This window comes from Ambystoma mexicanum, chromosome 6p (genome assembly GCF_040938575.1).
Source record: "Ambystoma mexicanum isolate Mex_15411 chromosome 6p, UKY_AmexF1_1, whole genome shotgun sequence".
NCBI lineage: Eukaryota > Metazoa > Chordata > Amphibia > Caudata > Ambystomatidae > Ambystoma > Ambystoma mexicanum.
Genome location: NC_090935.1, coordinates 1,365,824,815 through 1,365,850,664, shown reverse-complemented (window position 1 = coordinate 1,365,850,664; position 25,850 = coordinate 1,365,824,815). Strand labels below are relative to the sequence as shown.

General features: G+C 47.2%; 1 protein-coding gene across 17 annotated transcripts in view; it reads right to left on the bottom strand.

The window, feature by feature from the left end:
• MPDZ (multiple PDZ domain crumbs cell polarity complex component) overlaps positions 1–25,850 on the bottom strand; it is a 1,735,289-nt gene that overhangs the window by 1,021,500 nt on the left and 687,939 nt on the right. For all 17 annotated transcript variants that reach the window (XM_069626067.1, XM_069626068.1, XM_069626072.1 and 14 more), the window contains exons 17-18: positions 16,874–17,062; positions 1,139–1,348 (exon numbers count right to left, since the gene is read on the bottom strand). In XM_069626067.1, coding sequence (XP_069482168.1) covers positions 1,139–1,348; positions 16,874–17,062 — 399 coding nt within the window. The remainder of the gene's footprint in view (positions 1–1,138; positions 1,349–16,873; positions 17,063–25,850) is intronic.

Genomic DNA, 25,850 nt, shown 5'->3' with positions numbered 1-25,850 from the left:
TTGGAAACAGTAGTTTATCCAAGAGAAGGTATTTAAACCTTTTTAGAAATTCAAAGGACTTCTCTGTGACACTACACTGAGGGTGCTGTGTGTCACAATGCAAAAAGATGATGCCTAAGGAGTTTGTCAGACTCCAAAACCAAAAGAAACACAGAGTCAAAATAGAATAAAAATACACAAGAGAGTGAGAGAAAGGGCTCACTCACTCCAGGATTGAAATGCAAAGTCCTAAAGTCCAGCAAAAGAACTGGGGGTTTCTAAGCTAGAAGGGAATTAACACAGAAATGAGAATTCTCCCTAACAGAGACCAGCAGTTGTCAAAAGTCTCTGACATGACGAGAGGGCTTAACGTCTGACTTCAATGGTACAGCTTGCCTGAGCCGCAAGTCTCAAAGGAGAAGATTATAAAGTAAAATAGGCTGGGGCAAGGCCATGGCCAACAGACGAAAAAAAGTAACAAGCAAGAGTGAAGCAGTCCTGGTCAACAAAACCGAGAACTGGCAGGGACGCCCAGGTGAGGAAACATTTTTGTGTACTCTGTAATGCATGCAAGCACAGTGGTGGCTCTGCACAGCTATGAGAATCATTCAATATTATCTTCAGACAGTGGCAGGTGGCCATATTGGTTGGGAATAAAAGATAGCTAGGATTTAGGTGTGCGTTATATACTTTGGTGTCAGCCAGCCTGTTCATATTTGCCCCTTATGGTCACATGTAAACACTTCTGACTCCTCATTAAATTCTTTGCTCATGCTGGATCTCCACACCTTATCTGCCTGTGCCAATGACAATCCCGAAGATTACGTTATCCCTCTTGCCTGTTCATTGACTTTAGAGGTTTTATAGTATCATGCCTTCTAATGGGCTGTTCATGTGTCTACTAATTTATGTTCTTCTATATAAAATGTTCTTTATAGCAATCATGAGTTCTAAAATGTCCCTTTATACATTTGTCACAGTGAAGGGGATAAAAAAAGACACACATTAAAATATCACACTGCAGTTTCATTTGTGTCTTTGTATAGCAAACATCCCATACTGAAAGACTTATTTCTAAGAAAATATCGCTTTTTGTCATACATTTATTCAATGTTGTTCTATAGGTTCGGCAATATGAAACGCATAAACAGATGCTTACAGGTAAGGGCTTGGTCACTCCAATTCTAACTTTCCCGGTAGGTGCTCCTTTCAGTGCTTGCACTGCCTCGTCAAGGCCGGCGTTTTCCAAATTGATCTCATTGACAAACATTAGTCGATCACCAGGGAGAAGTCTACCATCTACCTCTGCTATGCCGCCAGGAACTAATGATCGAATTACTATTACTGTACTTGCTGGGTCAACAGGGTCCTGGAAAAGAAAAGCAGAACAAAAAAATGAAAGTCAATTTCTAATCACTATTGGATATTCCAAAACCAGTGAATGTTCGGAAAGATAAGCACTGCAAAGCACTTAAACACCATCTTTCCCTTAATCTACATTAGGCCATTTGAGAACGTTCAGTTGGAAACTAATACACAGACACAGAGACACATTTGCTAATTGAAGAATACAAACTGAACAAAAGAACTCAGGGAATTATTATTTAAAAATTTGTGGGAATGCTCTTCATCCACCAGGAGCTATGGTGGAGTCCTTCAAAAAAATAGGTAATAATGCTTTTAAAATAATATTCATGGTCTTGGAGGCAGGGGGAGACAGACCACCGGCAGGGCTGTGGGCCCAAAGTAACAGACACAGGGCCATATTACATAAAATGGCAATCGCATGCAACCTCTGTTGGATCACCTACATGCAATTTTGAACATTTATTAAGCCAAACACAGAGGTTAATAGTGAAGCTAGACAAACAGACATGTATTCTTCACTTTTACTTTCCACTGTTCTTCAAATGTAAATTCTGCCTGCAACTTATGTTTTGCAGGCAGTATTAAAGATGAATTCCCAGGGAATCTGCCTGCTTTTAGCAGGTGCTATAGGTGGCTACCATAGGAATTGTAAGGGTGTGGAAGAAGGAGATAGAAACCCAGGCGGCACACTTTTGGGCAAAGACGTATTCATACCAAAAGAATGAAAGAAACCTAGCCTAACTCTTAGAGTGGGTGTCTCGGCTGCAACTAAAACTAAGGAAATGTCAAAATGTCTGTACTAACAATTCCACCACCCTGTGTCAAATCCTAGTTCTAACCATCACACTTGCAACAAAACTAAACTGGATTTGTCTCTTCAAGGTCCAGAAGAATGACCCACTTCTTCTGGACACTAAGGTTTGCAAAGTAGGGGGAATGTCTCCTGTTAGGCAAGATTGTATGCAGTCCCCATAGAGTGCACTCCAACAACCCAGACCTCCTGGCAGTAGTAACCCAACATTTGGTATAAGTCTGTACTACACAGGTTGGTAGTGTGGGCGAGTAGCCGGGCTCATCTCAAGAGGGGTCAATGTGAGCTATAGGGGAGTTCACAAAGGTTCACAGCGACGGGTATTCAAGCAAACACTTACACACAGGGTTTCTTGATAAACACTTGTTAATTTATTTACCAGTCAGTTAATATCAGCCTTCTACAGAAGGGAGCACTGTCAAACACCAAACAAATATACTTCAAAATTACACAATCTTAGTTCAGAATCAGTAAGTACACATTTGGGATGGCATACAGCAGAGACATACACCCTCAGGTGACTTCAATTGCTAGGGTGCTGTTGACATTAATGTATTACTGTTGTTATTCAGAACTGGTTTAAGAGCAAGTCAAAGGAAAAGGTTATTAGAGCAAACAAGATACCACAATTATTCTTAAGCAGGCAAATGCTTTCAGATCCCCCAATAAGAGTCATTCAGTGAAAAAGGCTAAGCCAAAGTCATTAGGCAAGAGTCAAGATAGGCTGAAGTACTTCTTTGGAGGTAAGTAGAAAAGTCTTTGGACAATGTTTTCAAAGTCTTTGAAGAAAAAGATGAATCAATGTAGGGCCACAAGCTGTTTAGACTTGTGAGTAGTAGAAGATTGAAGTAACTCTACAGCAAGAGGTAAGCTCTCTTAGACTTTGTACAGTACCTTCAAAATGAAGAAAAGATGCAGCAGATGACTCCTGTTCCTGCGCAGCTCTGCAGGTCTCACTGTTCCTGGGCCTCAGTCGTGGGGACAAGAGGGAGGATGTCGGGGGACTCCTGCACTGCAATGGGACGGTCAAAACCTGCAACCGGAAAACTTCACTTTCAGTGGCTGTTCAGTGTTTCAGCTCCTCGTGTCTACCGCAAATAGCTATACGGCAGTTCCTGGCTGTCGATATGGACTTAACTTGCTTCGGGGGTCCCTGTTGAGGGGGCTCAGCCTCGGTCAGTCCTACTTCCTGGGAGTCCGGAGGATCTTCCTGGAGCTCTTGGCTAACCTAAAAGCAACGCACACAAACTGGTGTTCCTTTCCCTGGCTCTATGGTTTCCAGCAGCAACTCTGTGGAAATTCAACCAGCTCCAAGATGGATGTCCAGGTGGCTTACTTTGGAGTTGATTGGCCCACCAACTCAAGGGAGAAATCGTCCTTGTTGGGGCGTCTCTGTCGATGCGAACCTGGCGTTTCGGCACTGCAGTAGGGCTTCACCAACCACCAGCGGTCCAGGAGTTGCAGCAGACGTCCTCTTCAAGTTCCTCTTCAAGTTCTTCTTCGGTTCCTTCATCCAGTGGTCGACTCTGCCTTCCAAGCCCAAAGACTCACCTTTTATACAGTTCTCTCCCTTTCATTCCAGCCTAGCTGTCACTCACCCAGCAGGGTGGCTGTCCTTGCCGGCCAGTCAGCCAGCCAATCATCAGAGAGTGCTTTTGGGTCTCCTAGGAGACTACGCACAGGGAGTTTTGGGCACCTCCCTCACTTCCTGCCTACCCCAGACACCCTGGAGCCAGAGGCAGGCTTCACTCGTGAATCCCGCCAAAGGCAAAACATACAATGGGACCAAACCTGGCTTGGCCACCAACCATTCAGTGAGGAAAGGGTAACATAAAAATGTTACATAAGAAGCTAGACAAAGGGGATACTAGGTAACCCCTCCAGCACCCTATTGTAAGATAGTGTGTGCTGGGTCTAGAAAGTTACAATTGTAAGTAAAGTCAATTTCACTTCATTGCTCTGGGAAACAGTAGTTTATCCCAGAGAAGGTATTTAAACATTGGGCAATCTAAGAGACTTCCCTGTGTCACTGCACTAAGGGTGCTGTGTGACACAATGTAAAAGATGATGCCTATGGAGTTTGTCAGACTGGGGTTGAGGGGATGTCTCCCTTCTGCAGGCCTTTATCAGGCTCTTTTTTGGCGGTTGGCTGTGGTTGGGGGAATGTCTCCCTTCTCCATGCCTTTCTCAGGCTTTTCTTGGCAGTCAATGGACGGTTCTGGTGTACTCTCCTGCAGGGACTGCCTTACACTGGCTCCAAAAGCCAAGAGAGACCCAAGGGCCTTCTTAGGACTTACCGGATATTACAGGACGTTCATCACCAATTACTCCGCCATCACCTCGTGTCTAACCGATGAGATAAAGAATGCAGAGCCCCAAAAACCATGTTGGCAGAGGGAGGATCACGCCAGTTTCTCCACCTTGAAATCAATCCTACGTAGTGAGCCAGTCTTAAAAGTCCCCAATTTTAATAAGGAATTCATCCTTCAGACTGACGCTTCTAACGTGGGAATAGGTGCAGTATTATCTCAGGAATACAATGGCGTGGAACACCCCAACATCAGCCGGAAGATATTTCCCCGAAAGAGAAGTTATGCCACCATCGAATTAGAAGCACTGGCAATAAAGTGGGCCAAAGGATACTTAAATAGGATTTAACAAGGAGAAAATGTAGGCTTATCACTGACGATGATTCATCCCTCACTTGGCTTAGTCTCCGAAATGGATACCCACCCAATGATCATGCGCTGGTTCTTGGACCTACACCACTTCTGTTTTTGTGTAGAACATAGACAGGGGAAAGGAGCAGGGGAACATAGATTTTCTATGGAAGGAGATGGGGAAGAGTGTATGTGACGATTCACTAGATGACGCCACTTCTCCCCAAGGGGGAGTCCTTCCCATGAGGCCAGGGAGTTGAGGCGGCTACCTGATAGTCCCCATGGGGGTGGTAAAATGGGGGTGGATCTCATGGGGAGGGACTCCCCCCTCTAGGGATAAGGACGACCAAGAAGGGTACAGCCCTTATGAGAACATCACACCCCAAAATACTCTAACCTCTCCTTCCTCTACTAATGTCGCGACTTGATTGTCGTGAAGATTAGAGAGGCCTCCGTCCCCAAGTACCACACAAGGAGAGATAATATGACTCTCTATGCGATCCTTGAGGCCACAGGTGGGACATGCTGGAACCCCGGAACCACGTACCACTGCAAACCCCAAGGCTGCTGTAAGGCAAACAATTAGTACAAACAATCACAGTTGCAGTATACAGAACGGATTAGTACTGTTCAGGAAGAAGCTTACCTAAGTGTAGTAGCAAGGTCGCTGCTAACCACACAGGGGCCTGAGATAAAGCTATGTGGGGGCGCGAGCAGCACCTTCAGATGATGGTAATGGTGACTTGGGATGGTGGTCAAAGTAGTCACCAGTTGCTGAGCCCACCTGCAGTTGTTGACGTGGAAGACGTGGTTATACGTAAGTTCGTGAGAAGTAAAAATTCAATCCAGGGAAGAACCAAGAGAAGTCCGGTATGAAAGTCCTGAGGTCAAAACAGCCAGATATCCACAAGAAAAAGCACCAAATGCAAAGGGAAAGCCAAAAGGAGTCTGTAGTTTGAGGTCCGAGTTCGAGTAATCCAAGAATCAAGATTGAAGAGCAAACGCCAAACAGAGTTGTGAATAACAGCTGTGAAGCGATGTGTGGTCGCGGAAACTCTGCTTTTATACTGTTTGGTTCCTAGTCACATGACCCAAAACAGAATCACGTTATCGGGATCTCCTTGTCACGTGATCCGGAAGTGAACATGACTGCCTGACTCTGCCTGACCCAATGCGCCACGGCAGTTGCCAATGCAGAAATGGATACAACCGGGACCGAATGTGACTTCTGCTGTGACGTAAGGTATGGACCCCAAGCTGCTCATGCGGCCCCGTCCTACATGTGTACCGGATGTTGGGATTGGACGTGCTGTGGGGCGTCTAGTGGGCGTTTGGACATGATGCATGACAGAGTCCTGTCCCCCCCCCAAAGCCCAGTGGGCAGGACGGATGCTCAAGGTGAAAACGGGAAACGAGGCGAGGAGCATGAACATCCCCAGCAGGGACCCAGGAACGCTCCTCAGGACCATACCCCAACCAATCCACCAGATACTGCAACCTACCCCTAGAAATACGGGAACCCAAGATACCAGCGACCTCGTACACATCAGGGGTGTCCAAAGGGAGAGGGGCAGGAGGAGCATGGAGGCGGGTAGGACCAGGGCAGGGTTTGAGCAGGGAGGTGTGAAAGACAGGATGGATAGGCCAGGCAGCAGGAATCGAAAGCTGATAAGCCACAGGATTGATCACTTTAGACGCCAAAAAAGGCCCAAAGAACCGGGGCATGAGCTTGCGACAACCCGGCAAGCAGAGGTGACGAGAGGAAAACCAAACCCTATCCCCCCACAGAATAATCGGGGGCTGCCGAACGCTTTTTGTCAGCCGCCGACTTCAGGGACGCCTGGGCTTCTTGGAGATAAACAAGGGTCTGGGAATGAACAGTGGATAGATCACAGACACAGGCAGCAGCAGGATTGCCAGAAAGGGAGAGATCAGGGAAAGGCAAGGTGCGTGGGTGCTGACCGTAAAAAGGGCATAGAATGGAGAAAAACCTGTGGAGGAGTGCAAGGCGTTATTGTAGGCGAATTCAGCGAGGTGTAATACGCGGAACCAGGACTGCTGATGTTACAACGTTAAACAAAGCAGGAATTGCTCCATAGTCTGGTTCACTCGCTCAGTTTGTCCACCTGTTTCTGGATGGTAGGCTGAGGAGTAACGTGTGTCTACACCAAACAGTTTAGTCAAAGCCTGCCAGAAACGGGACGTGAACTGGGATCCTCTATCAGAAACTAACTCGGTGGGTAACCCAAACAAACAAAAAATGGACTTGAAAAACAACCCAGCTAATACAGGAGCGGAAGGAATACCTGAGCATGGAATGAAACGCGCCATTTTTGTGAATGAGTCTACCACTACCCATATCGTGTCAAATCCTTGTACTCGGGGTAGGTCAGTCACGAAGTCCATGGTAAGAGTGTGCCATGGTCTTGGGGGTATGGGTAGGGGTAGGGGTTGCAGCAGGTTTTTGCATTGGGCACACAATGAACAAGTGTTCAAATAACAGTCGACGTCCCGCTCCATAGACGGCCACCAGCACCAGCGCTTCAACAGAGCCAGTGTCCGTCTCTGACCGGGATGTCCATTGATGGTGGTATCATGGGACCATTCTAATGAAAGGTTACGGGTGTCAGTGGTGGGTAAAACTAGTCTGTTCTGCACAAAGGGTAGACCGTCATGATACACAGGGTCCCATTCAGACAAATGATCAGGATGTTGGGCCACCCAGGTACGGATAGAAGCCAACATGGATGGAGGTGGAGTGCAAAGGCAAGTGACGTTTTTCCGTTCCAGTAAAGTTTTGGGAAATACTGGTAGGGAAACACCCCCAGGGGAACAGGACAATGCATCAGCATTCTCATGTGCTAACCCAGGTTGATGTTTGATCTGGAAATCATAGGCTGCAAAAAACAGATGCCAACGGACCTGGCAGCTATTGACGCACTTGAGAGAGGCCAGATCTTGAAGGTTGCGGTGATCCGTAAACACGATTGTCTGATGTTTAGCACCCAGGAGGTGGTGCCGCCAAACCTGGAACGCATCCTTTATGGCCAGTAACTCCTTTTCTGTGACTGTGTAATGGATTTCTGTGGGGGTGAATTTACGGGAGTGGAATGCCACAGGATGTAAACGACCAGAAGAAGAGCATGCTTGAGATAGGACAGCCCCTAAAGCAAAAAAGGAAGCATCCGCTTCCACTACAAAAGGTAATTCTGGGTCGGGATGTTGGAGCACCGGAGCAGTGGTAAAGGCGGTTTTTAAGGATTCAAAGGCTTTCTGGTGCTCGTCTAACCATAGGTACGGGACATGAGGACTGGTCAAAGCTGTGAGAGGGGCTACGATAGACGAGAATCCATAGATGAAACGTCTGTAAAAATTTGCCAAACCTAAGAATGACTGTAGGGCTTTGAGATTAATTGGAGTTGGCCAGTCTAACACTGCTCGGACTTTTGAACGATTCATTGCCAAACCCCCTGGTGTGATGTGAAAACCCAGGAATTCGACATTGTCGACATGAAATTGACATTTTTCGAGTTTAGCAAAGAGTGAGTGCTTCCGCAGTCGAGAGAGTACTTTGCGAACATGTGTTATAGGTTCCTCCATGTTTTGGGAAAATATGAGGATGTCATCTAGATACACGACCACGTACACATCCAATATATCGTTGAACACCTCGTTCATGAAACTTTGGAAAGTGGCCGGCGCGTTGCAAAGCCCGAATGGCATGACCGTATACTCGTATAAGCCATAGCGGGTACAAAACACGGTTTTCCATTTGTCCCCCTTGCTGATTCAAACCAAGTTGTAGGCTCCTCTGAGGTTGAGTTTTGTACACAGAGAAGCATGTGTTAGTCGATCTAGCAAGAGTGGGATGAGGGCTATTGGATAGCAGTTCTTTACAGTGATAGCATTTAAGCGGCGATAATCCACACATGGTCGGAGATCACCTTCTTTCTTGGGGAAAAAGAATATTGGACTGGCTGCAGGTGAATTGGATGGACGTATGTGTCCTAGTTTTAGTGATTTCTGAATGCATGATTTCAGAGCTTGCTCCTCAGAATGGGACAGGGAGTATATGCGTCCAGTAGGTATGGAGGAATCGGGGAGCAGATCTATAGGGCAATTGTAAGAACGATGCGGAGGGAGGACCTCGGCTGTCCCCTGGTCAAAAACCTCTTGAAAGTCATGGTGCACTGTAGGAATGCCCACAGCGACTGCCCCTACCACATGAGAACTGGACGTAGAATCCCCAGCGTCCTCCAAAGTAAGTTATGCGACAGCACCCAAAACCTGTGAGGGTGTCCCGTCTCCTTCAGGCAAGGTAAGACAAAGGTTTTGGCATACTTCGGATTCGAAGTGTACTTGCCCCGATTTCCAATCGATAAGAAGATTGTGTTATTTTAACAATGGAATACCCAAGATGAGACCAAACTGAGGCATTGAGATCAAGTCAAAACATATGGTCTCTTTATGGATGGTTTGGATGATCAAGGTGAGGGGAGCGTTTGTTGTTTGATGGGGCCAGACACTAAGGCTATACTGTCAACGGCTTGGATGGTTCCGGGCATGATTTATTCACCAGTGGGAGATTCAAGGACAAGGCCAATGTGATGTCGATGTAGTTCCCAGTGGCCCCAGAATCAATGACAATGGCGACTGGGTGCATGATATCTGGAGTTGGTTTCAGAATGGCTTGTACAATAACGGGTCTTATGTAACCAAAAGCGGGCACTGATTCCGAGGAAAAACAAGGTGTGCTCGATCCAGTCCCCGGATCTAAGATCGAGCTGTCCGAAAAACCTGGTTCTTCAGATTTGGGCGACGAGGACATTCTTTGACCAAAGGTCCATTCAGGCCACAATAGAAACAGGCATTGTCTGTCCTTCTACGTTCCCTTTCTGTGAGAGAGATAGGACTACGGATTACCCAATCTGCATGTGTTCCCCGGAAGACTCAGAAGGTGAAGTGGCGGGATGTGTACTAGGAAACCCAGCTTCGGCCCTTCGTTCAGTTCGTCGGGTGTCCACCTGCAGGGCCAAGTCCACCAGGTCGGGGTATTGTGTTAGTAAAGAAGGAACGACTGAAAGGGTGTCTTTCATAGAGTTGCTCAGTCCTCTATAAAACACCACTGCTTTCTTGCTTTCCAGCCATGAAGTTTCAACTGATAATTGGTTGAAACGAGTGATGTACTCTATGAGTGTACCTTTTCCTTGACTTACATCTAACAATTCTAGATCACGTGATTGGGCCTTATGTCTAGTACCAAAAACCCGGGTCATTTCTGCCACTAGTAAATCAAAGTCGTACAAGGTAGGGCTGTCTTTTTCTAACAAAGGGTTGGGCCAGGCAGCTGCAGTACCTGCAAAATGAGATAGGGTAAATGCTGCTTTAGTGGTGAAATCTGGGAAGGCCAATGGTCTGCACAAGAAATGTAATTTACATTGATTGAGGAAAGTGTGGAACTTCCTAGGGTCACCGTGGAATCTCTCAGGAGCTGCTAATGGAAAGGGAGTGGGAACCACCACGGGAACGGGTTGTGGCACACTGGGTGCTGGGGATTGTGGTGCTGGGGGCTGTGATGCAGCATCCCCGAATTCTGTATCTACAGGCAGGGGATGTTGGTCACTTTGGATGGAATCAAGACATTGGTGAATGGCGGTGGTGGCGGCTGCCATATCAGCCCGTAAAACTGTGATTGCTTGAACCAAAGCGGCCACGGGTTCATCAGTTGAGGCCTCCATAACCTAAACGACAAGTGGCTTCACAGTCTGTCGAGACTGGATTGTCATGAACATTAGAGGGGCCTCCGTCCCCAAGTACCACACAGGGTGAGATAATATGACTCTCTATGCGATCCTTGAGGCCACAGGTGGGAGATGCTGGAATGCCGGAACCACGTAGCACTGGAAACCCCAAGGCCGCTGTAAGGCAAACAATTATTAGTACAAACAACCACAGTTGCAGTATACAGAACGAACTAGTACTGTCCAGGAAGAAGCTTACCTAAGTGTAGTAGTAAGGTTGCTGCTAACCACGTAGATACAGCTAAGTGGGGGCGCAAGCAGCACCTTCAGATGATGGTAATGCTGATTTGGGATGGTGGTCAGAGTAGTCACCAGTTGCTGAGCCCACCTGCATTTGTTGACGTGGAAGATGTGGTTATACTTAAGTTCGTGAGAAGTAAAAATGAATCCAGGGAAGAACCAAAAGAAGTCCGGTATGAAAGTCCTGAGGTCAAAACAGCCAGATAGCCACAAGAAAAAGCGCCAAATCCGAAGGGAAAGCCAAAAGGAGTCCATAGTTCGAGGTCTGAGTTCGAGTAATCCAAGAATCAAGATTGAAGAGCAAACGCCAAACAGAGTTGTGAAGAACAGCTGTGAAGCAATGTGTGGTCGCGGGAACTCTGCTTTTATACCGTTTGGTTCCTAGTCACATGACCCAAAACAGAATCACGTGATCAGGATCTCCTTGTGACATGATCCGGAAGTGAATGCGACTGCCTAACTCTGCCTGACCCAATGCGCCACGGCAGTTGCCAATGCAGAAATGGCTACAACCGGAACCGAATGTGACTTCTGCTATGACCTAAGGTATGGACCCTAAGCTGCTCACGCGGCCCCCATCCTACATGTGTACCGGATGTTGGGATTGGACGTGCTGTGGGGCGTCTAGTGGGCGTGTGGACATGATACATGACAACTAACCTCTTTGTAGACAGTAGACAGATCTACTGTTATAAGGCAAAATACCTCAACGTTCTTGAAAGTACTCCTCCTCCTCCTCCTCCTCCTCCTCCTCCTCCTCCTCCTCCTCCTCCTCCTCCTCCTCCTCCTCCTCATCCTCCTCCTCCTCCTCCTCATCCTCATCCTCCTCATCATCATCCTCATCATCATCATCAAACATACTTTTATTCAGCATTTTAACCTTTAAGTTATAAAATACAATTCAAACTAAAAGAATACATATGTAAACATTCTCAATTGATAAAAGAAATCCATGCAGTGACACTATTTACAACATAAGGGGCACATAGAGTAAAAAATTACATTACAAGGTAGTATAGATACTGGACTTCGCAATAGAAAATTCCTGCTGTTTGTGAATGTTTGGCTATGATCCTGCCAAGATATAGGTGCAGTGACTATCAGGGAGAGCAGAGCTCGCAGGCACCGAGTCTCACTCACCCATACCTATGTTGACAGGGCCGTACTTAATAATCCTGCCTATCAACGGCCATCCCCTATGGATGAAACGAGCAGTGCCCGAAACCACATGGGGAAGGAGGCATTCTCTTAGGAATTGTAGAGCTGACACTGCTTGGCGAATTCCTGTGTTGTTCAGAATATGTCACAGGAACATGCGTCGGAAACACACACATTGGGGATAGTTCTGATTGGGACCCCTGCCACGGACCTAGTTAAACAGGCCATTGGAAGGGATCCAAGCCTAAAGTGGATATAAAGAGATTTCTCAAAGGGCACAAGAGTGGAGTCAAGGTAAGTCTTGAACCCCAGTTCTACTGAGGTAATAAGGTAATCCCCACCAAACTTCAATTTTGTGGCATCAACTCTAAGTTTGTCGTACTAAGAACAACAAACAGAAACCTAGGTAATCTAAGTACTAGGATGAGGTGGCCCCACAAACCTGTGAAAGAGACGAAGGACCTATAAAACCGGCCCAGACACTGCTGGCTACACTGTATACAAATTAACAAAGGACTAAACACTGTCTCGGGCAGCCGCAGAAGATGGCACGTGTGCTGCACACCGAAGGCAGGAGATAAAAACCTGCGTCGCTGATCCGTAGGGAGTATATTCCAAGGATGCTGGCAGTCGCCGCATCTGATGATCGGGAGGTCTGCAGGAGCAGACCGGTGCACAGCAGTGTTGAGGGGATGAAGGAATGCAGAAGGCAGCTGGGAATGCTGTCACACAGCCGGAGGGAAAACAAGACGCTGGAAACTTCGAACGGAATGCCTGCCATCCCAGGAAGCCCCAGCAATGTGCTGACACTCTCAACAAGGCAAAGGGTGGCACGGAGGACCCAGAGGGGACGCGGGGCGGCTTACCAAGAAGGTGCATGCAATTGTTCCTAGGCCCCATTGTAATAATAATGCTTGGGTTGCACTGCAGGGGCAGGAAGCCTATACACCTTCTCCTCCTCATTGCAGTGCGGGAAAAAAGCCTGTTGATCATCAGGGAAGGACTGAGGACCCAAAGTACCATAAAAAGAACTTTAGAGGGAGAGTCCCTTACAACAGTGGCAGGGAAAAACCCACCAACAGCCAAAGGAGGGTCAAGGACCCGAAACAAGATACAAGTCATCTTCCTCGTGGCAGTACTTGGCAGGGAGGGAAGCAAGTGGGCTGGGTAAAAAAAGACCAGAAACCAGCATCCGGGAGCCAAAGCAAGAAAGTCATACATGTCAATTTTCTCACGGCAGTACTTGGCAGGGAAGTGAACCAAGTGGGCCAGGTCAAAGACTTAGAGATGCCAGGGTTGCAGACCCTCCTAAAACTGGAGTTTGGTGTTGTGAAGCCTAATGAAAAGAAGACCAGGAAAAGGGAGTCGTTCCCCTCGATTGTAAGGAACTGACAACAAGATACGAGGAGAAGGAATAAGTTACTTACCTGTAACTCCCGTTCTCCAACATTGGTATCCTTCATAGATTCACATGCTGTGAATATTCCCCGTCGTCAGGCTGGGAATCCTCAGTAACAGTGCTGTTTAAACTGAAAACTTTCAGTCACTTTTGTGCTCTATTACAGTCATGTTGGGTCATACTGCCCACAGCCAATAGGAACACCTGCCTTAATGCCTCCCCTGTCGGCAATCTTCAGATTTGGCAAGCGCACGTGAGTGGCAGTAAGAGCCAAAAGACGAGCCATGCAGTGTAAGTGGGAGGGTTGCATGTGAGTCTATGAAAGATACGAGTGCTGGAGAACCAGGGTTACAAGTAAGTAACATATTCCTTCTCCAGCATTGGATCCTTCAGAGATTCACATGCTGCAAATAGATTACAAAGCAGTATTACAACAATACCTGTGGGTGGAGGCAAGCTCCCAGCATATCCTACCCCTGGAGATTTACTAATATCATTCAAAAAGGTTCTGGAGAACCAAATGGCCAACTCCAGACTCTTTTGCGGAATCTGTTGACACAGTAGAAACTGGTGAATGTATGCACCAATCTCTAGGTGGCTGCACGGCAGATGTCAGGCAGCGGGATTCCAGAGAGGAAAGCAGTGGTTTCAGCCACTGCACTCGTGGAGTGTGCCTGGGGCCCGCTGGGAAGCAATCCATCTTGAAATGGAGGACTTTGAGAGAGCCTTTACGGGCCCAGAAGTCCAAATGAAAAAAAACAGTTGATCTGTTGTACAGAATGACCTAGTACAAGCCATATAATACTTGAGGGTGCGCACTACATCCAGCTTGTGAAGGGTGTGCTCGCTGGAGACGTGGGTATGCCAAAGAACATGGGCAAAACCACCCACTGATTGAGATGGAAAGAGGATGGCAGCTTAGGAATAAAGGTTGTGTTAGTACGTAGAATAGCCTTTTCCTTGTGAAACGTCAAGTAGGGCGGTTTTGAGGAAAACGCCTGAATTTCACCCACTCGCCTGGGGCAAGTTATTGCCACCACGAATGCTATTTTCCAGTAAAGATGTTTAATGAATGCTTGGTGCATAGGCTCCAAAGGAGGCTTAATGAGCCTTGTAAGTGGCACATTTAGCTCCCACGCTGGTGCTGGGCCATAGACAGATGGAAAAGATCACAACAGCCCACACAAGAACTCCTTCACCAATCGGAGAGACCAGAGGGATGGCACCTCTGCGGAGCGGGTTGTACTTGGAGATCGCCGTCAGGTTCACCTTATTGGAGGAATGCGTCAAGCCAGACTGAGCCAGGGACAACAGATAAGGCAACAAATCCTACGGCTGGATGGTGTGAGGACGCAGTTAATGGATCCTGCACCATACTTGAAAACGTTTCCACTTGCTCTTGTAGCACTTCAAGGTGCCAGGACCTCCTGGCAGTCTTGCGGAAGGGACAGCCAAAACAAATTTGTATATGAGAATATAATATAAAGGGGAGTGATACTGTAAAAGAATTTAGATACAATCCTGGTCCCTGTTATTTGTCAGTACTGAGGCGTGGGAATAACTAGGCCATCCTCCTCAACACCTATGCCATTGTGTCGCCCTTTGTGCCACCTGATGTAGACACGCCCACCCCTCTCCTCCCTACCACCCGGTACAATTGTAACCCTCATCTCTGTCTCCCTCTGTATGCTATCCCGAGCTGTATATCGGTTTTGTTGTTACCACTGAAAAGCACTCCGTTATGCACCTGTAATTGGACATCTCTGTAAAGCGCTGCGTTGCTTCTCAAAGCTAGGACCATGCTCGATAAATATCATATTAATAATAATACAATATATACATTGATTGTGCATCCCGAGAAGTTAGGGAACCTTTTAGAAGTCTATGCGTGTCTGCAAAAAAAAAAAATATTATAGACTAGGTCCCATGGTGTGTATAAAGTGAGTTCCCCTGACTTTTCTGAGTATTGACGTCTAGCAGAGAAGAATTATTGGGGAGTTAAATGGACATCTCACTGTGTGCATACCTAGAAAAAGAATATAAATGAAGTGATTCTAGGGTATACCATCAAGAAGAATATTGTTGTTAATGTTAATTTGTTCCAGACAAAAAGGAATGGGTGATTCGTCGCTAGCCAATTTCAGGTTTTTAAGTTGCCCATTGAAAGTGAGAAAGGTCCACTTTTACATGGTAAATTAAATAGAAACATCACTAAAGGGAAACTACACTACATACATGTAGAACAAACATTTTCTTTTCTACAGGCCATTTACATACAGGAAGGTCCAGTAGTTTGTTTAAAATGAGTTATTGGAATGCTGTTCAAATTCTGACATGTCTATTGAACGAGGGGCCAGAATGTATTTGCAATAAAAGGGAAATAGAAAGAATTCATAGGCAGTGATGTTTTAAATGAACTCATTTTCTTTTAACAAACGAAAGTCTTATCCAGGGTCCTCATGCATTTTTAATCAATGGTGCATGTACACCCAGGGTAAAAAAAACATATAATGGGTGACGTGTGTTATAAATATCTCCATTGCTATAACTTCAACATTTAAAACTGAGGTAAATAGTGTGATTCTTTTTCATCATAGGAATTTCATGGAAGTATACCTTATTTATCTTTAAATTGATTTGATTATTCCAATGTGTCAATAAACAGACCTTCTGTGCAACCCTGTGCGTTTCTTGTCCCGAAAGAGGAGGGAGTCTGTAAGGAATAATTACTGTGAAATTGGGGGCCCCAGATTCATAAAAATAACTTCATTAAATAAAGGAAAATTGTGCATGTCTGGTTTGAGGTGGAAGGAAAGTTCCCCCTGAATGAGATGTCGCTGGATTAAAACATCCCACATAAACACTAATTTCTAAACTGCCTGGATATGCTTCACTTATCAATGTGCATTAATAAGGAGGAAAAGTATACCTCATGGACTAAGTTAGAGTAACAGATACTCTTATGAATATTGTGCTGAGCTTCTGGGGAGAAGGCCCCAATCAACATTTGCAGGTCTACCCTTGGTCATACCGGGTGGTAACGCAATTACTGTTGGGTGGTATCCCTGTCGAGATACCGCCCAACTAGTGATGAGGCCCTGCATGTTTTTGTATTTTTATTTTGAATTCAAGTCAAACTTGCTAATGTTCCTTTAAAAAGCTCTTTGGCAAACAGGAACATACATTTTTAATACAAAGTTGTTACAATAGCCCTGATATCTTTGCTTAAGATAATTATTTTAAGATGTTTTGTTTAGAATTCAAATGTACAAACAATCAGATTGTTTAAATAAGTGATGTAAGCACATTTTGTTGCTGAAGTAATGCACCTTAGTCTTACTTGCATATGTTTAAGTGCGTACTACATATTACTAAATGGGAAAACAATTTGTGTGAAAATATTAGCCTTTAGAAATTTCAGTTTCTAAGCAGCTTGCATCAAAAATCAGAATGTTACCTGGTAGTCTAGTATACTGAAACCAAGTCCAATGTTCCCCTTCTCCAGTTCGATGTCTTGTATTTCTGTCCCCCACATAGCCAATGGAGATACCTGCACCTCTTCTACGCTCTGGCCGAGGTCTTCAGACATAACAGCAGCATCATCTGTCTCAGAGGAGCCAATATATCCCCCGAAGTCTATGAGAGACTAGATTTAGAGGAAAAGACATTTGTTATAACTCAACATCCTGCTTGGTGGTGACGTCCCTTTTCTATTACGCAGAGTCACTCCATACTGAATCTACTGCAAATCTCATTTAACCCATCACCTCCTATCTTGGATATCCCCTAAACATTACAAGCCCTCTCACATTTAAAACAACATTTGTGTGTGATTGCTTTTTTGTGATGGCAGTTTAGCATAAAAAAGCAATAGCAACGCCATGAAAGTGAAAGGTCATGATCCACCATAAAAGCAAACACCTTTGAACAGAGAAATTACTTACCAGTAATGTTCTTTCTATTGCTTCTTCTCCCAGAGATAACTCATCTTGATAGTTAGCTATCCCGCGTCAGCTACTCTGAATTATTTTTGACAGGGGCCGTAGTACCGCTCAATGTTGTAGTCGACTCCCCCCTCATATACAGCTGCGTCATTCCTGAATCGGAAGTGACGTCGAGTGTCGTATAAAAGGGTGTGCTACGGGCCCACACCTCAGTTACCCACTTGTATCACCCGGTCTCAGCCTGTGAAAGGAAACATGCAATAATGGGGAAAGGCACATAAACAAACAATACAACAGTAAATAAGAGTTATCTTACCTTACTCTTCCATATCTCAGCCTTTCAGACAAACCAGAAGAAATAGGGCAGTCTTGTCAGCCAACAGCTGCTGCCCAGAATGTAGAACTCTGCTCTTCAGGTCATCGCCCACAGAAAATGTGACTGCAGCATTTGAGTAAGACTATGGACTTCCAAGCAGGGTAGACTGGGAGTGCAATGAGGAATATGTGGCAGAAGAATCCAGAGAAAGAATTTCTCCTTCAATGGGTTCCATTCTCCCACAGATTCCTAATCTTGAAAGACTCCCAAAGCAGTAGCGATGCTGGAGGAGAGTTGTATTCACACCAAAAAGCTCTAGAGGACCGCCCTAGTAAAGCGCGTGTCGGGCAAGTTCAAGCTGCAATGCTTATTTATTGGATATTTGTAAGGTGCCTATACAACAAATGTTGTTTAAAGGCATCAAAAGTGGGAGCGGAATAAGGGAGAAAGATAACAATATCGGTCCTACTAGGCCTTGTAACATTCGGATCGTGCAAGTGCAGTAACAAGAAGTGTGAGGGAGAGGGGGTGATAAGTGCCTGTAGACCAAACTGAGAAATGCAAGGCTGGGAAGGGAAGTGCAGGGTAAAGAGGAGAAAGTGAAAGGAGGGGTTGGTAGGAGAGGGGGGGGGGGCAACAGGGCATAGGCAAGTGCTAGGAGGGCAAGTGTCAGGATTGCATGGGTGCAGGAGACGAGGGTCCATATTCTAAGTGCGAGGAAGGGGGGAACTGGGCTGGTGGGGCCTGGTTCCCTGTGGAACTCATAGGGAACCAGACAGTCACTGCGGAAGACGGGGAATTAGCAGCGGAGTGAAGAGGGAAGGAGGAAGGAAGAAGCAAAAATGAGGGCCCTTAAGGAGCTTCCGGAACTTAAGGAGGTCTGGCTCAAGCCTGAGAGGGGCAGGGAGACCATTCCAGAGCGAGGCTCCATCGGAGCAGAGAGATCTACCCCCCACTCTCTGCTTAGAGAAGTGCCTGACCAGCAGAGAGTTGGTGGTAGAAGACCGGAGGGCTTTAGCGGAGAGGTATTTAGAGATAGAGAGTTGGCTTTAGTGGGCACACAGGCCCCAGAAAGAACTTGTGGATGAAGCAGAAGTTCTTGAACTTGATCCTAGCAGCAACCGGGAGCCAGTGAAGAGATTTAAGGCTGGAGCGATGTAGTCCCTGGTCTTGAGTCCAAGGATAAGTCTTGCAGTCCTATTCTGGATTAGTTGAAGGGGGCGAAGGGAGGATAAAGGAAGACTTGGATATAGACTGTTGCAGTAGTCCAGCCTAGACAGGACCAGAGCTCTGGAGACATTGAGTTTCTGGGGGAAGGTGAGGAAAGGGAGAATGCCTCTAAGGAGGTGCAGCTGATAGTGGCCCTTCTTAGCAAGGTCCGGGATGTGATGCGAGAAGGAGAGGGAGGAGTCAAAGATGACACCAAGGTTTTTTGCGTCACAAGAGGGGGAGGAGGCCCATAAAGGGCAGGCAGGGGGTAAGAGGGAAGGAGGGAGCTGGGATCCCAATGGAAAGGATCTCAGTCTTACTGGCATTAAGGCAGAGATCATTGGCAGCACACCATGCCTAAATAACCGACATTCAGGGATGAAAGTGGAGGAAGTAGAGGGAGGCTTGAAGGAGAGCTGCATGTCATCTGCATAACACAGAAAGTGAGGAGAGAAAGAGGAGATCAGGTGGGCCATAGGGGCAAGGTAGATGTTGAAGCCCCACGGCGAAAAGGATAGAGCTTTGAGGGGCAACCTGCAGTTGAAGAGAGTGATAGTGGGGAGAAAAGGGCCCAGTTGAACCTTGGAAGGTCTGTCAGACAGGAAAGAGGTCAACCAGTCCAGTGCCAGGCCTGTGATGCCAAGGGAGTCACGGAGCAGATTAGTCGGGGTAGCATGATTGACCATGTCAAAATAGAGGAAAGATCCAGGATGAGAAGAATGGGTAGAGTGTTGGAACCGAGATTTGAGAGCAAGTCTTCACGGGTGTTCAGTAGAGCAGTTTCTGTGCCTCTGGCTGCTCTGAAGCAGACTGGTGGTTGTGAAGACAACCAACAGATTCAGTGTGTTGGATCAGTTGGGAGAAGGCCAGCTTCTCCTGGAGTTTGCCCAGGAAGGGGTTAATGGAGATAAGGCGGTAGTACCTGGGTAGGAAGGGACAGCAGAGGGCTTTTTGAGGAGAGGATGAACAAGGGAGTGCTTGCAGGGTAGCAGGAAAGAGCCAGTGGCGAAGGAGTGATTACAGAAATCGGCCAAGACTGGCGCAAGGGAGGCAATGTTATCCTTGATAGTTTTGGAAGAGCAGGGGAGCACCAGTTTGGAGAAGTCTTTAATAGAAAGGACTTGTCTAGAGACCTCATCTGGTGCTATGGACAAGAACGAGGGAAGGGGAGGAGGGCCAAGGGAGGTCTGAGAGCAGGCGAGGTACGGGGGAGGCTAACAGAGGAGAGTGAGTACAGGATGTCCCAAATTTTAGTTAAGTAGTGGGAGGCCAGTGAAGTACAAAGGGACAGGGAATGCAGGGGAGGAATGGAGACTGCAGTAGGATTGGCGAATTCCTTGCAGATTTTAAACAGTTTGCCAGTGTTAGTGGCCCCAGGGATGCAGGCTTGGATATGGGCCCTCTTCTTTGAGTGGAGAGTCAGTAATGCATTTGGGGCTGGCCAGTCTGTCAGGGATGAGCCTGATGCCGTCACTTCCGCTCAGCAACTTTGCACTTGTGTTTCCAAGAGGCTAGGTCAGAGTCACTCCAGGTGTTAAGTTTGGACACAGGCTTCATGTGGATCCTTATGACGGGGGCAAGGATATCCAGGGTGTTGGTGATAGAGAGGTGAAGATTAGACTGACTCTGTTTGGGAGTACGTGGCAGGAGCGGGAGGGGGAATGAAAGTGGAGGTAAAAGCAGCAACTGACACTCGCTCGGGATATGTGAAGGGAAAACCACATTACTGCATGACAAAGGTAGCAACACGTCTGGTAGGGTGGGTCCAAAACCCACCTGGAATGACTCTGACCCGCTGGGAACCTCCTTAACCGCTGTCTGGTAGCATTCAGAAATGCACAGAACTATCCACTGAGAGATAGGTTGTTTGGTAACTGTTCGCCCCAACCTGAATTGCGAAAAAGCAACAACTGCTCATCTTTCCTCAAAGGGCCAGGTGAAAGCTCAGCACCCTCATGGGACCCAACATGTGGAGCCTCTACTTGTCCTTGGAAGGTTAGGGTGGAGTGTAGAACACTGGCAGGTAGATGTTCTGGCCCAGATGAAATTCTAATACCACTTTTGGAAAAAAACAAAGGGCACACTTTCAGGGAAGCCTTTTCTTTAAAAAAAAAACTGTAGGAAAGGGGCTTTACTAAAGATTGCATGCAATTTGCTACCCCTTATAGCGGATGTGATTTCCAGCAAAAAAGCAGTTTTAAATGTGACAAGTCTGATGTGAGCTAAATGCATAGTCTCAAAGATGCATCAACCAGGCCCTTCAAAAACTGGGCCACCACAGGGATGGAAAAGAAGGAACCTCGTTCTGGCATCTGTTTAAAAAGGGACAGAGCCGCCAGATATACCGTCACCGTGCCCCTCTTGTGAGCCCGAATTGGCTAAGGCCAGCAAAAACCCCATCACCGAGGAGGTGGGACACTTCATAGGGTCCACCCCTTTCACCTTGCACCAAGCCAAAAACTGTCACCACCTGCACGTGTAAAGAGACCTAGTGGATGTTCTACGTGCAGCCAACTGCACCTCCAGCACCTCACTGTGGAAGTCCCAGTCCATGCACCTCAAAAGCCAAGCATGCACGTTGAGAGGGACCAGGTTTGGGTGAAGCACATTTCCCCCCTGACTATGACAGGAGGTGTGGCCTCCAAGGAAGCCGCAGGCGTGGGCAGACAGCCGGCCTCCGAGGAAGCCGCAGAGGTGGGCAGACAGCCAGTTCCAGGAGATCTAGATACCATGTCCTCCTTGACTAGTCTTAGGGGATCAGGATAGCCCTGAAACTCCACAACCTCCTGAGAACCGAAGGGATAACCGGAACGGGCAGGAACTCAAAATGGAGGTCAAAGACCAACTCAACAAAAAATGTACCCCACAATGCCTCCCTGCGGCATTGGGTGGGGGGGGCACTTGGGCAGAACTGTTTGCACTACGTGTTGTCAACAGTCCCAAATAGATCCACCACTGTTGTGCCCCACTGGGCGAAGATCGTTGAAGTGACTCGTGGGAAACCAAGCTCCGCCTGCTCAGAGCATCGGCCAACCCATTTGCCACTGCTGCCAGGTGAACTGCAGATGTTGAGATGTTGTTCTCCAGCATCCAGAACCATAGTTGAATGGACTCTCTGCACAGGTGCATCCCTCATTGTCCCTGTGGGGGAGGGGGGGAATTCCCTTGGGTAGAACTATTTGCACTTCGTGTTGTCAAAGGTCACCAACCAATCCACCATTGTGGTGCCCCACTGGGCATAGATCGGCGAAGCGACTCGTGAGAGACGAGCTCTGCCTGCTCAGAGCATCCGCCAACCCATTCTCCACTGCTGCCATGTGAACTGCAGAAGTTGAGATGTTGTTCTCCAGCATCCACAACCATAGCTGCATGGACTGCCTGCACAGGGGCACTGATCTCGCACCTACTTGCTTTTTGAGGTAGTGCATGGTCCTTTTGTTATCTGTCAACACAAAGACATGTCTCCCCTGTAAGGTAGGCACAAAGGCTGTCTGTGCAAGTCTGGCTGCCCGCAGCTCCAGCAGAATGATGTGGTAACCCTTCTCCTTCTGAGACCAAGAACCACAATGAGCTACCTCCCACTCAGCCCTTCAGTGAGGCGTTTGTTACCAAGTGTTCCTCCGGCCATGGAGTCCAGAAAGGTTCACACAACAAGATATTTGTCCTGTTGTTCCACCAGGCCAGGTTGTTTGCCACGGGCCCCGACACATGGAGCACATCTGACATCTTGTTGAAGTACTGCAACCACTGGCTCCTGAGAAGCCACTGAAGGCATCTCATCCAGAGTCTTTCCTGCGGCACCAAGAAAATACAGGATGCCATAAGGCCCAGCAGTCACCAGAAAGTCTGAAAAAGACTGACCATGAGTGCGACATTGGTGACTCTCTCCTTGGGAGGAAAAGCCTTTCCTTCCCGAGTGTTCGATGAACTGGAACTTTTACGCTGGTGAAGTTTGCGATTTCTCTTAAGTGTGGGGAGAAAGCCCAAATCGTGAGGTAGTGAAAAGGCATGCTCGAGATGCCTCGAAACCTGTTCTGGCAACCATGCTCAATCAGCTAGTCATCCAAGTATAAAAGCACAAAGACGCTTGCTCTCGTGAGTGGGCTGCCACTACTGCCATCAGCGTGGTAAAAAACCCAGGGGGTGGAGGTCAGGCCAAATGGGAGCACTTTGAATTGGTAATGTACGTCCCGATGACGAACGTTAGGAATTGCATGTGCTTCCTGTAGATGGGCACGTTAAAATAGGCATCCTGAAGGTCCAGTGATACCAGCCAGTCTTGGAACTGCAGAGCCTGGAGAATTTTCCTCAACATCACCTTCCTGAATTTGTCCTTCCTCAGGAATTTGTTCAAATCCCTGAGGGTCCAGGATGGGACAGACGCCACCATCTTTCTTGGGAACCAGAAATGATTGTGAGTGCCAGTTGTTAGAAATGTAAGGAAGGCATGGTATCAAAGCAAGACAGACACAAGTGATCACAGTTCAAGGGTGTTTATTAAACTGTAAAAATGGGTGAGATAAACGCCTAATCTAAACCTGAATCTAAGATGGGAGCAATCCTATGACCACCAAATAATAATAATACAGTCCTAGTGGAGTCTAGTCAAATAGAAAAAGGTCTGCACTAAGAAAAACCTATTGCCAATCCTTACCGCTAGCTACAAAATAGTGTGGGATAATGATCACAAAGAAAGAATGAAGTGTTCTGAAAATGATAAGTCACGATGTCATGGCCGGGGTCTCCATTCGCCACATTTGATGAATGAGACAAGGCGGGACTCTCGAGCACAGCACACTTCTGACCTTTTCCGGCCTGAGTTTACAGTTCCTTTTTACAATATCGGGGCTTTCTGTGCTCAAGCCTCTTTTATGCAAAGCCTTGTGCTTCAGAAGGCCTGATGTTTCACAAACAAAAGTTCTTTCTATTTATCTTCACATTGGGCGATTACTCTTCACCAGAGGATCCCCCTCAGCCGGGCGCTGATCCCCTTTACAACGCCAGCCTCCCTCAATCGGGCTCAGACCAACAACTCACTGTGGGCAGCTCTCAGTCAGGTTCAACGTTGTCATCACAATGCAGTTTGCTTAGCTTTTCAATTCACAGCATCATCATCTTGTAATATTCAGAAATATTAATCTCTTTTTAAACAATGCTCCGGGTTACCTTCTCCACTTTACTTAGGTCCCCCTCGTTCGGGTTCAGACCTTGCAAAGCATTTCCCAATTCACGCAGAGACTTCCAAAGGGCGGGTACGTCTCGCTCGATCACTGCATGATTCTTTGGCAAGTGCAGGTTTCACGATATCACAATTTTCATAGCGTTCCCCTCAGTAACACAGTTCACTTAATTTTCACAACGTGTCAAAGACTTTCAACTGTACAAGGGGTTTGGTTTGACCATTGTATGACCACTTTGATTTCTCACACCAGCCTCCCTTAGGGCCTCTTTGTTTTTGTAGTTTCTCTCAGTTCAACATATCATCCTTGTTCAGGAGCGGGGCATTAGAGTCTTTCAGATGAGCGCCCACGCAGCGTCGGACCACTCTAATCCAAATACCTCAGCTGTTCACAAAAGACCTTTGTCTATTATCTTTTCTTCTATGCAAATGTTGCCACTGCAACTTTGGGCTTAACACAGTCCAGTCCACTATCAGTTTCCTCCAACTGACCGGCTGTGCTGAACCCATTGGTTTTTCTTCTGCGGTACCACAGCGGCAAGCTCTATTCCCCGCCCTGGCTATCAGTGCGGGAGGGCCCAGTGGACCTTTGACATCTGTCACACCAATCGCCAGCTGCAATTCCTGGTCTTACTGTTCTTTTATCGAAGGATTTGTGGCTCTGGGTTGAAAAGGGCAAGGTTAATTCCTTCCTTGTCATCCTTTCTGTTTCCACCGCCTTTCTCCTCCATTTGAAATGCCGTCCCGGAATAGCTGCTTTCTCATGTGTTTGGCCTTGCTCAAAGTGTGTTCTCATGCTCTGCTTTTTATCCCTGTGGGGAAGGCAAAGGGCCGTCAGGTGTATGCAGTTATCAGCAATTGCCTGACTCTGTTTGACCCTTGTGTTGGGACATGTCAGGTACAGAGCTCTGGTGTTAGTTGTCTTTCGAAGTGTGAGAAAGGGTTTGTGTAGGAAAAGGGGGGGGATAGAGAGGTGGCATAAGGAAGGGGGTACCACGTCTCACCCGTCAGCATCTCATTTCCACTCCCCAAAGATCCCTCATCCAGGTGATCCTCCCGCACTCGTCCACCCCCAGGAACTGGATCCAACAGCAATGGCGGTGTCCTGGACCCCTGGATGACAGATCTCCAGGGACTAGCTGGTGAGACACCTTCATGTTTCTCACAGAAACCAAAGGATATCTCAAATGCTAGTCCCGGGGATCGATTTCTCAGGTGGCCTGGGCAGGGCCATAGCCTTTAGATCCAGACCCTAAGGGTGGACCAGTGCAGGAGGATCACCAGGGTGAGGGGTCTTCAGGGAGTGGGGGTTAGACGACCGATGGTGAGACGCGGTATTCCCCACCTTCCTGTACCCATGACCCATCCCATTTCATAGGATTCTCCGATGTTCCAACCCCCCCTTTCCTACACATTTGATTAGTCTTGTTAATCTCATGCGCCCGAGGAAGAGGACACATGAGATTAACAAGACTAACCCTTACACATCTCATTGCACATGTCCCGCTAATCGGGTGAGGCAAAGTCAGGGACTTGACTTTAATCACAAACATCGGATATCCATTAGCTCTCCCCAAATGGATAAAAGGAGGAACATAGGGACACACTCTGAGCAAGGTGGAACATGGGAAGCAGCAGTACATCAAGGCGAAGGCGAACCTACTGGAGCAGAGCAACCAAGCGAGGGACGAGAACCAAGGGTAAAGTAACCCAGGAGTTCCAAGCAGGAGGTTGTTGCCTACAAAGAAAAGTAGGAGATATGTGGAGAAGGCTAAATCCCAGACAA